Below are 12372 nucleotides of genomic sequence, written 5' to 3'. Positions count from 1 at the left end.
GCTGTTCCAATGAGTCGAAATTTCCAAAGTCCTTAAAAACAGCCACAATAATTGCTGCTTTTTAGGGAGATTTAGAACTACCAACTTTGAATTATTTTATTGGCTGTCTTATACCTATAATTAGATTTCTTTGAATTTTATAATCCTGAATTAGTAACCTTAACCCTAGTTGATGATTCATGATATGCTTTCCATTGATTACTCTTATGTGCTTCGCTTTAGGCTTACACTTACTTAAAAGGTTAGGAGAAAAATATCATCCCATATTAGCAAGTGCCAAGTGGCTTCGTAACAACTTAAATAAATTTAAATTGGATGTCTTGATAAAATACTTTGCTTGCCTTGAAATTCAACAAACTTAGGATAAATTTAAATTGGATGTCTTTTGTATTAAAGTGGTACTAGTGTTTATTAACGGAACATAGGATATAGCCAAAAAAGATAAAATGGTGGAAATTTCCTAAATTTGACTGGAAATTAACGATAAAAGCATAAATTAAAATGTAAAAAGAGAATCTAATGTGAAAGTGTCGATATTTATAATGTTTCACTAGCTAGCTATAAATGTATGAAGTATTTATGAATTTCAGATGTTTTAAAATAAAAAAATGATGGTGTCAATACATTAACTTTAATTCATTCCCAAATTTCACTATCATGTCTCATTATTAGGATCTTTTTTCAATGAAATGAAAGTATATTAGCAATTATGAAGGGTCTTGAGATATTCCAAAGTTTCAATACATATTAGAAAACGATTATTAATGCCACAAAATTGTATCAACAAATGCCATAAAATTGTATCACATCAAATTAATTTTATTCGACGACATTAGATCAGAAGTAGATACGCAAAATATACTACACCCCGACCCCATGAAAAATAAATTCAATATATTATGCTTGTCCCAGCCACCGTTATTGTGCGAGCTAGCAGCATCTCACGCATCAAAAAATGCGAATTCAATTCACAGCTACGTGGCAAAATATACTCATGCCCCATTACTTGTGATACTTATTCTAATGTGTGAAGAATGAGAAGTAGTTTTGTGCATTTGAACTTAGTAAAGAAGATTGCAAGAATAAGATCTTGTTAGATTAATTTCTTTGAAACCCTAAGGAAATGTATGCCTTATTCTTGGGCCAATCATTTTGGGATTAATAATTTCCTATATTTTCTTTTTGCACTGTGTATTAGTACAACTCAAAAGTTTATATGCTTGCCTTGCCCATACTTACTTTTTAATAGTACACAGCAATAGAAAAGATAATAAGGCCAAGAAAAAAAGAAACTGGAAAATGGTATTTACATACATTCTTGCTCAAATCGGATGCGTGACATGCCACTAAACTAGCCCCTAAAACTCTATGGGTCCGGCAAAAACATCCACCCACCATTTTAGAAGAAAGTGAAAAAAAAAAAAAAAAAAAAGACAAAAGACAATGCCTTGCATTCGACATCAGAAACATAGAAAAAATGTGGATATCAAATCTTGTACCCATGCAACCCAATCCACATTCCGGTTCTTTTCATCAGAGACCATAAATGTTTTCATTAAACAATGAAGTTTCGTACCTTTAAAGTCCTCGCATCAACATATCGGGATAAATTCCATATTACTTGTAAATAGTCCATCAATCAATCTCTCCTTCCTCTGTATCATATGGTTCGTGCTCGATGCTTTGAGGTTGAGCTTCATCTTCCTCCTCCTCATCATTCTTCATGTACAGCCCAAGTTTCTCTAGTGGATTACTATTTGCTGGGAATTTGAAACTACCAAGACCATTTTGAGAATTTTCTGGGCTTGCTTCGTCAATAAAGCTCTGTAAATGCTCATCTGGACCAGCTCTAAACATCTCAAGGTCTTCCATGAACTGGCTATTTTCATTAATATCGACCGTCTTCTCCATCTGTCAGGAAAGCAAAGCTAAATTATATTGAAGTGGGCAATAGGGCGACTAATGTCAGTATATTCTTAGCCATTACAAGGGGAGACCTGCTGCAGAGCTTGACGTGCAGCTTCTCTCTCAAGTTCTCTTTGCCTTCTGGCTTCTGCTGCAGCTTCTGCTTCAGCCTTTCTTCTAGCCTCTTCGGCAGCTTTGGCCTCAGCTTGGAGTCTTGCTTTCTCTGATCAAAATATGAGTCCATACCACAACCATGGGAGACTTTTTAGACAAATCTAAGAAACATCTTGACAGTATAATAATTTGGAACAATTTCATTCAACTAAAACCTTCTCTTCTTCGTCTTTCAAGCTCCTCCTTCTCCAGCTTCAGTCTTTCGGAATCTGTTCCCTGCATTTTCAGACATCACGAATGATTCCGGGATATGAATTTCAAATTGTGTTTTCCTAATGACAAAATGCAAACTGAAACAGAACTAATCAGTATTGATTTTCAACTAAAGATTTAAGTCGTGTTTTCCTAATGACAAACACACAAATCAAAGATTTTTCATTTCAAGATTTCCTAAGATCCACATCAACAAGCCAAAGGTACAATATACAATAACACAATAGTTCTTCAAATATTATTTTCATTTCTAACACAGACGAAAGTTTCAAGTTTATAACAAACATGAGTATGTGACGACGTGTAAACCCAAGAACATGAATTCAGATAACTATTATTTAGATATATAATTAATAATGAATTATCCTAAAATTATCCTAAATTCCATGCATTAATGGAAATTGATTAATATTGGAGCACGCATTGCAAGGATAAATAACAATCAAGAAAGATAGAATTTGACTAGCCATGTCAAAGGTGCATACTTTCTCGGTTGTATTCTCTTGAGCTTTAATTATAATATCAGCAAACCGGCTCCTCAATATAGCTGCACGGTATAGCTTGTCAGGGGAGACTTGCCTATCTGGTGGAGCACTCTCCCCTAAAATGTTACAGCTTGTTGGTGAGATTACGCTGCACATTTAATAGCTCGCACTCTTCATTAGTTATCACTGCTTACCCTCTTGAGGACAATTAGGTTCAATGGATGACATTGGATATTGATCAGCATTCCCATCCAAGATATCTGCATACATTTAAGAATATATTCTAACATCAGAATTCAAAGTGCATTTACAGAAAATTCATCTTGCACTTCTAACAATTCTGACCTCCATCATTTTGATCGCGCAAGTCCTTTTCCCTGAGATCTTCTTGATCATTTGTAGCTTTCTGAAAGTTAACGAAGAAGGTAAGATACACATAGAATCGCATACTACTTAGAATCACATACAGTGGATCAAAATCCAAATAGTGCTGAATCAAAGCCACAGAGAAACTTAATTAAAAATAAAAAAATAATATATATACATATATATATAAAGAGAGATAGTATATACATATATATATTAAGAGAGATAGTATAGAGAAGAACTACAAAATGGGCATATACTCACTCCTGCAGTAACTGAGATATTGGTACCATCAGCTTCACAGGCTGAAGAATTTTCCGAATCTGCAAAATGGAAAGGATAAAATTTATAACTTATAAAGCTAGTTCCACCTACTGATTATGATAAAAAAAAATTATAAATATATATACAGATACTAGAAGCTAAAAAAACTATAGGCTGTGGATTAAATCAAACAAGACTAGCAAAAGCATGAGTACAGATGATGTAGATGTAGATGTAAATGCAGATGCAGGAAAGTAATGAGTAATACTGTTTTTATGATACGATCCCACATCAGTTTCACACGAAAGTGTGGAATAGCATATAAGAGGGGAGTCAACCCTTTACCTTTGACCATGGTTTTGGGTTAAGTTATAAGGCTTCCTATCTTATATGATTATCAATTTGGTGCGGAGAACGTGGATCCGGTTGTCCTACAGAAGGGGCTACCCGTAGGTGTGACCAAAGGGGTGCCCCCGAAAAATGTTGGCTCGGAGGAAAAGGGCAGCAAAGGGGATGGTGGGCCCATCGCTTTGGGTTTGCCACTCGGCGTGTGCCATCCCTGGACGTCCGGTTTAAAAGAGGGATGGATTGATACGATCCCACATCGGTTTCACAGGATATAAGATAGGGCTTCCTATCTTATATGCTCATCATCTTATGACCAGAAATTATCCAGCATATAATAGCACAATGCAAGAATCTAGAGCTAGAGAGAAAAAATATCAAATAGGAGTACTATCTGCTGGCGTAAAGCAGTAAAGTACATACAAATTAACCTTCTCTATGTTTATATTTCAGCATAAGCTTGCAGATGACGTATTGGGTTAATTGTATATATCTCTAATTATTTAAATGGACTTTGCAAGTAGATAGATCTTATTATTCCTAGGTTTAGGTTGTAACCTCATCGTAGTCCTTCTACACACGTGAGTCATTGTACTTGTATAATACATAGGCATCTTTTCTCCAATATATGTCTTTATTTTATTTTGTTTTATACTCACTCCGTTCCTTCATAGTTGAGTCATTTTTCCATTTCGGGAAGTTCCCTCATAGTTGAGTCATTTCTATATATAGAAAAAAATTTCTCTTTCTTATCTTACTCTCTCTTACTTTATTCTCTCTACTTTTTTCAGTCTCTTACTTTTTTTATCTATTTATTTAACACACTCAACAACCCTTACTTAAACTCAGTGCCAAAAAGTTTCGCCTCAACTAAGAGGGAACGGAGGGAGTAATGATTAATTCAGGTGCTATAGCAAATAGTACAAAGCCCTCTAGTAGTCTAGTTGCATGATTGCTAAGCATGTGCCTAAGATAGCAGTTTAGAGCACCTATAAGTCATGTTTTCCACCCAAAAGACAACAAAGAAAACCAATACAGAAGACAGGTCAGAGAGAAGCAAACAGGGAAAGGTAACTGTAAAACAATCTGCTCAAAGTAAAATGGTGGCAGCAATTATTAAACAACAAAAGACATGTAATAGAATGACAATTAAGCTTAATGGGCAGCTAAAGGGGCCCTTCTGCTGCACATGTATGCTTGAGTAAAATATGTTTTCCTTTGGAGAGTTAGGTGTCTGTGGCGGAAAATCCAGCACACCATCTATTCGTCAACAAGACAGATAAGAAAAACCACCATGGCCAACTAAAGAGTCTTGTCGGAACTTCCCCGGAATGAGGGGAAAAGGTTATGGTCAACATAAATACAAAATTTCAATACAGATTGCATGTGCTCCTGTGAAGCAGAAAAAAAGGTATACTTGTTGAACGCAAAAATGAAATGACAAAAACGCAGAAGCATTGCCAAGGATGAATATGATTAACAAGATGCAAAAGAGAATCCAACTGAAATAAGTTGACAACTCTCAGTGAAGACTGCAGAATGAAGAAAAAACTAAAAACTTCTGATTAGTACTAGAACATCCTTGACAGGTATCTACATTTCTGAATAGTACCCTCTCCATTAGCATAAACAAATGTAATCCATAATTTAGCATGGTTCTTCCTATTGTTCACTGTTCACCGACAAAATGTGCTAGCAGTCTTGGCTGTGTCAATGGAATTTACAAACTACAGCACTTTTCCGAATCTATCCTGATGAGAAAGCACCACACTGGACCACGTAATCAGTGATCAACCTATCTACAGTTAAAACACTTCATCTCAGAACAGCTCTTACTATCCAGCCATTAAATTCTCAAAAAGGTGAAATTCCTGACATTAAACACTTCCTGACATTAAATCAGGTTTTGCAAGCGGAAGTTCATATGATAACAGAATTTGGTGTCTCGCATAAAGACGAGTATCCAACTACACAAGACATACAATGAGACATATCAAAGCACAACAAAGAATTGTACAACAGCCACCATTGAAACTAAAACTGCATAACATACAATGCTGGTGTTCTCAGGTCCAAACTGACACCAAGCATGTAACAATTTTGGAATATAACATATTGTGCACGTAATTCACAAAACTATTTAACTATGATAGTATAGAAACTAGTATTAATCATTTTCCTAAGATCCACATCAACAAGCTCAAGGTACAATATACAATAGTTCTTTAAATACTCATTTTCATTTCTAAAACAGATAAAAAACACAGTTATGCAAATGTATACACCATGAAGCCAATGTAGAATGGGAGCTCAGCCCTATCAATGATTTAAAAGAACAACTATTTCACCTTTTCACACAAACAACAGTGCATTTTATATTGCTGGTACTCGTACAACCTAGCAATAAACCTTTTACTGCATTCACTTCCAAAGAACTCCATCTTTCTTTAAAGAATATATACCATTTCACACAAAGTCAAACAACAATACATCTGTGATCTTGCACATTGGGTAATCAACCTTTTACTGCAATCACTTCCAAATAAATCCACCAAATTCCTTTCCTTTCCTTTCTGCATCTTGAAGATACAATGTCTTACTATTATGCATCCAGTTTCAAACTTAAGGCCTCAAATCATAATACTCCCTCCGTTCCATAGTAACGGAGGCGTTTCTTTTCGGCACGGAGATTAAAAAAAATTATGTTAGGTGAGTTAAGTAAAGGGAGAATAAAGTGGAAAATGGAAAAGGTAGAGAGATGGAGAGAGAAAAAAGTAAGAGAGAGTAAAGTAGGTGTGGAAAAATGTGTTGACTTTTACTAAAAAGGTAAATGACTCTATTACTATGGAACGTACCAAAATGGCAAAATGACTCTATTACTATGGACGGAGGGAGTAGCAAATACTAAGAACTAATTGTGATAACTTCAAGTTGTTCACATCAGGGAATAATTTTAGTGAACCTTATAGGTAATTAAAATTAATCCACAGTTCTGCACGATTCCAATTTCAATCCAATTAAAATCTTGAAATTAGACACAACTTAACAAGGAAGTTCATGTTTCCACATCAATAAAGATCCAAGAGAGAACAAGTTTACCCACATGGGGCCATCAGATAAGTTCTGAACTCTAAGAATATGGTGTAGATCTGAAACCAAAAGCCTAGGTTATGGAAAGATATTAGCATCAAGCGTGGTTTTAGGGTTCACAAAAGAGCCATGCATTGAACTTCTACATGATGATCAGGATAAGAAGGCAAGAAACACAAAAACAGTGCATAAAATATAGTAGATGAAGAGCAGGATAAGGACGCAAGAAACACAAAAACAGTGCATAAAAAACAGTACATAATAACACAGACCAGTAGATGAGGAGCCTGATTCGCTACTGGAACTTCTTGAGCCACTGCAGTTACTATTCCTTTCAGCAACATCCTTATCAATCCGAATTGGAGGTGAACTGGACATAGGAGGTGGATCATTTCCACCAATATCCACATCCTCGTCAGCTCGTGCATGGTCTGATGATTTTTCAGGGGTAAGACAAAGTCAAACATGACAATGCTGCGATTAATGTCTAGGTGCAACTTCATCTGGAAAATAAAATACCTTCGCAAGGCAGGTAAGATGAATCTCTAAACCCAGATTCCCTTTGCATCTGTTAAAATTATTCATAAATAAGTACCCATTGAGAATAATTATCACAATCTGAGAATAACGCAGATACACAAGCACTTGCAGGTTACCTCAGTATCATGGTTCTCTGATGTTGATTGACGTTTCTTCTTCTCCAATAGATAATCATCTAAAAGTTTACGTAAAGTAAACAGTGTATCATCAGTAAGCGCGTCAATGTCGATTTCAATCTCATCCTCAGTTACTTCACTACCGTGCAAAGTGCTCTCTTTCAAAAAATTAATTATGTTGTCTGGCAGCTCAGCCATTAGTTCCTCCAACTCGGTCCCCAGTTTTTGTTTTTCAACATCACTCATTGCAGGCTTATCTCTTTCATGCCTGGCTCTCGGTTCCTTAGAAGCAATTTTCTGCTTCTTAGCACGAGGCATATAAGCACTTTCAGGTTCTATAATGACACTCGACTTGGAAGCCGTGGAATCATCAGCTGTAGGTGGAAGTTTCTTCTCAATTGATTTCCATCTCACTTCAAAGTATTTATTCATAATCTCAGCCATGATATGAACATCATGTTTGGGTGGGTTGAATGTCATTGCATTTTTGAAGGTGAGTCTCACATCTGCAGCAAACTCCATGGGAGTGGAATACTGATTCGACAGTAATTTACTTTTTACTGTCCCTAAATCCATTGGATGCTTGATGATATCAAAATATTCTGGGACTTTATGAGCTACAACGTCAACTGGCTTGTTGAAAATCCAGGCATGAGGTTGCACCATCAAACGATTTAACAGAGTCTCACATTGTTTCATCAATATAACAAAACTAGTATTTTGTGGAAGACCATGCTTCACCGACTCTGTTTTCCTAGCTGCCAAAGGTCCACCTTTAGTGCGAGGTCCATTTCTTCCAGAATGACCTTTTTTCTTTCCTGGTGTCACGGCCTCATCATTCATGGTGGACATGGGCAAGCTTTCTGCCGTAGCAAGTCTCTTTGCTCCAGTTTGATGGTTATGGACACCAGTAGTGTGTGGATGCACCACTCTATCCAAGCTAAAAGAAGCTATCTTCCTGTTAAACTTACGTACTTGTTCAAGCTCACTCTTCAGCTTAATTTCTAAATCCCTTCTCTCTGAAGAAGACATCTTCAAAAGTGACAGTGTTCGAATTGGCACAACTGACCTACCAAAATCATCAACATTGAAGCCAATGCACTTCCCACTCGGAACACAAGCATCCTGCAGAGAATTTAACCCCGCATCAGGGCGGCCCGCATTCCCAAAACCTTCTGATTCAGCAACTGTCTCAACCGCATGTCGATAGTCGGGCACAAAACCACTGGAATAACCCGTAGATACTTTTCGAGTTTTCCCCATCATATCCCCTAACCCCACCTTCTTCGAAAACTTCTTCGACTCCTTGTGCCCTGTGTAATCTATCGGGATGGCTGGTGCCATAAATTTAAAGCTGAACGAGTACACATATCAAATCTTCCTCATCTGAGATTTCAACTGTATGAAACACCTGAATCCCTACCACGTATAACAATTTGTTGTTCAAAAAGCATTCTTTGCGAATATTTCCACCTCCACACAACTTCAATTCACAATCTCATTTCCTCTGAAAACAGCTCAAATTCGATCGAAATAAAAAAGATGCCATAAACAAAAGCTGAAATCTCAGGAAACCCCAATCTAGAACGGTTATGCAACACCAAACCCAAATCCCACTGAAAGAAATTTCACATCTTTGAAATAATTGGACAATTCGAGGGCAAAGCCAAAAAAAGAAACAAAACCTAATCTACGTAGAAAGAAAACATACGATTGCAATCATTTGGATCCAGAAAAGAAATTAGAAAAGCATAGTGAGAGGGTAAGAACCGGGTTACCCGAGCCCTTCAGCAAGAACCCTAAAAGCCAGAAAAAAAAAAAAAAAAAAGGCTGAGATTTTTTGTTTGAAAAATTCCATAATCCTAGAAAAGGATATAAATGCACATACGTAAAAGAGAGAGAGTACTTACTAGTTTGAGAATCGCAGAGGCGCTCGGGCTGCGAGGAATCACGGCATTTTAAAGACGAGAGCTGCAACGAATTTTGACCGCCGATTTCGTGCCGTTTAATCTAATGGCCTAAAATATGAATCGAGTTCAGTAATTAGGGGCACGACTCGGCAGCAATTGAGTCACTGTGCGACGTCGTGTCAATTACTTACACGTGTCGATCTCAGACTGCTAAAAACGTACGTTGACTTCTATCGTGAATTTCAGGCTTGGGCTTTTATGGGTTTTAATTTGGGCTTCTTACAGTAAGTACTTTTTTGCTAATATATTATATTAGGAGATTATATTATGTTTACGAAAAATAAATTTTTTTTTGATTGCCTACTAAAATTAATTATATATGTTTTTTTATAGTGAGGTGCATTTCAATTTCATTAATAATACTTGAATCTCTTCTCTCAAAAATCTCTCATAATTTACCAATTTTATTAAAACTCTTATTATCAACTAATAAAATTATTTTCATGGACAAAGGTAAGCAGTAGAACTCCGTATATACTACTCCCTCCATTTCACTATAGTTGAGTCATTTTTCTATTTCGGAAAGTTTTTTCATAGTTGAATCATTTTCATATATGGTAACTTTTTCTCTTTCTTACTTTGTTCTCTCTTACTTTGTTCTCTCTTACTTTATTCTCTCTACTTTATTCACTTTATACTTTATTCTCTTTACCTTTTCCTCTCTCTTATTTCTTTTATCTATTTATTTAACACACTCAACATCCTTTCCTAGACTTCGTGCCCAAAAATTCTGCCTCAACTATAGTGAAACGGAGGGAGTAATACGATTCTACTCTGAAAGTCATAAGAGCATCCACAGTAGGGGCGGCGCGCCGGAATCGCCTTAGCCGCGGCGAACTATAGTGGAGGAAGCTTCCGGCGCGGCGTAGACATCTGGGATGGGGCGGAAGGCCCTCCGCCACTTACTCGCCGAGGACGCGCCGAGAGTCGGCTAGCCACGGCGGTGCCCGCGGCGGTCTATTGTGCGGTAGGTGAGCCGCAGCGGCGCCGATTTTGAATTTTGATTTTTTTCTTTTTTTTTCATTTTCGAAAGAAAGAGAGAAAGGGGAGAAGAATGAGGAAAAAGATTAAAAGTAGGGTTTTGAATAGGTCGATTTTGGGCTTTTTTAAATGAGGAAGAATATAGGTTAATTTTGGGCTTTTTAAAATGGTTTTTGATTACTTTGGGAAAATGAGTCCAATCAAAATGATTTGGTTTTTGGCCATTAATTTTAATTCTTTTTTAATAATTTTTTTTTTCTAATTTTTTTTTACCAATAATTTTAATATTCATTGTAAAAATAAGCAAAAAATAAAATAAAGTGAAATGTGGCCAAATAAAGCGTCCACTATTGCCAGCCCTAGGAAGAAGACGATGATTGCCTGGAGGAAGAAGCTGGCGGGAAAAGTGAACGGAAGAAGGAAGAGTTACTAGACTGAGGAGCATCCGATTGGAGGGCAAAATGGGAATCACAAGAACGGTCTAGAAGCTCTATCCACTATAAATAAGACCATGCGATCAACATGATATAACTTTTAACTTTTTTCTTTTTCATTTTCAGCTCTGAGCTTAGTTTTTCACTTTTCTACACACACTTGAGGGGAATCATTTTGGGGAGTTCACTTTTGGATCTAGCTGTGGTGTAACACCGTCTCTACGGAGGCGAAGATACAATCCTTTACTGCTTTTCGCTTTACATTCTGTATTTCTCCAAGTCTTCGCTGTTCGAAGCTTGGTTGTGCTAGTTATTGTTCCGTTGGATACTTCGTATTTTGCTATGGATATTTCTATTTTGGTTTCAGTTATGATATTGTCTTTTTATTCGTTTGCTTTGGTGGATATTGTTGTTTGATTTGAGTTTGGGTTTTAAATTGCTTGGAGATTGTGGTTGATCGGTTGAATCTAGTTGAATCTGTGAAGATCGGAGATGGAAATGGTGTTTGATTGTTGTGGATGGCTTGGATCCGGAGTGGATGAAGCATCCGACGTATAGATCTGTTCGCATTTGCATGGTTATTATGTTTTAAATTCTATTTACTTGTTTGCCTCGTCTAGTAGTCATGGATCTGTGTTAGTTTTAGTTGTTCTTTGTGCCCATCGGTTTAATTTCGTCAGCCCTGTTTCGATCTTCGTCTGCTCTGTTTTCCACCGGTTGTTTCGTGATAAAAATTAGAGAAGACGAAGTCGCTGTTAGTTAGTCCTTAGATTAGTTAATTTGCAGCTCTTTCAGTCGTACTATGCCGTTTTGGGAAATGGACCCCACGTTTCTCTTTCCCCGTGTCTAGGTTAGCTTAGGAAGCTGTTTACCCAGTCAAGTAGTCATTTCAATCACTCTTAGTCATTATGCATATCCCTGCCTAGATCTAGCTGTTAGAGTAGAATATTTCATTTGCCCAGTCTAGGAATTAAAGCTCAACCCCAAAAATTGCGTGCCAGCAGCCAAAAATAGCTTCTAGGTCTTTGAACATGTTTTCTTACACATCCGTCTCTGTGGATTCGATCCCTTTTTCCCTGTACTAATCTTTTTAGCTATAGCGGGTTGAGGGTTTTGAAGGGCGAAGGAAGTGATTGTGTGCCCAACGACAGGTTACCCAAGGATTCTCTGAGTTCCTAGACCCGGTGTCTGATGGATTCTTTGGATCGAGGGATTTTATTTCAAACATATCTCGCTTACTCTTCGACCACTCTTCACTTGTCCAATCACACTTACAGTTAATGTTCATTCACAGTGGATTCCAATTTAATTACACCCTGATATTTATGTGCTACACACGCCTACACTTAGCAATATTAAGCATAAAAATTCTAAACCCTGTTATGAGATAGTCTCTATTGAGTAAATCACATATAATTAAATTCTTACAAATACATAATTAACAATCGAAGTAAAATACACGAAACTGAAAGTGAAAACAAAAAGGAAG

General features: G+C 36.8%; 1 protein-coding gene across 7 annotated transcripts; it reads right to left on the bottom strand.

The window, feature by feature from the left end:
• Nucleotides 1–1271: 1271 nt before the first annotated feature.
• LOC125187925 (transcription factor GTE10-like) lies at nucleotides 1272–9551 on the bottom strand. Of its 7 annotated transcripts, none has more exons than XM_089058627.1 (12): nucleotides 9409–9527; nucleotides 9210–9297; nucleotides 7499–9114; nucleotides 7362–7410; nucleotides 7115–7273; nucleotides 3408–3466; nucleotides 3123–3183; nucleotides 2972–3037; nucleotides 2778–2893; nucleotides 2235–2295; nucleotides 1998–2128; nucleotides 1272–1911 (listed from the first exon to the last, which is right to left on the bottom strand). In XM_089058627.1, the coding sequence occupies exons 3-12, from the start codon at nucleotides 8840–8842 to the stop codon at nucleotides 1636–1638; spliced, it is 2322 nt and encodes a 773-aa protein (XP_088914753.1). In that variant the 5' UTR covers nucleotides 8843–9114; nucleotides 9210–9297; nucleotides 9409–9527; the 3' UTR covers nucleotides 1272–1635. The 7 variants fall into 7 exon arrangements, with proteins under 7 accessions (XP_088914753.1, XP_088914754.1, XP_088914755.1 ...); XM_089058628.1 differs by having other exon boundaries at nucleotides 7499–8917; XM_089058629.1 differs by having other exon boundaries at nucleotides 7499–8909.
• Nucleotides 9552–12372: the final 2821 nt, after the last annotated feature.

Source organism: Salvia hispanica, chromosome 5, assembly GCF_029641045.1.
Source record: "Salvia hispanica isolate PSC_SH4W2 chromosome 5, Shi_PSC_v1, whole genome shotgun sequence".
Classification (NCBI taxonomy): Eukaryota; Viridiplantae; Streptophyta; class Magnoliopsida; order Lamiales; family Lamiaceae; genus Salvia; species Salvia hispanica.
The sequence above is the reverse complement of the archived record's forward strand: the minus strand, read 5'-3'. Positions and strand labels throughout refer to the sequence as shown.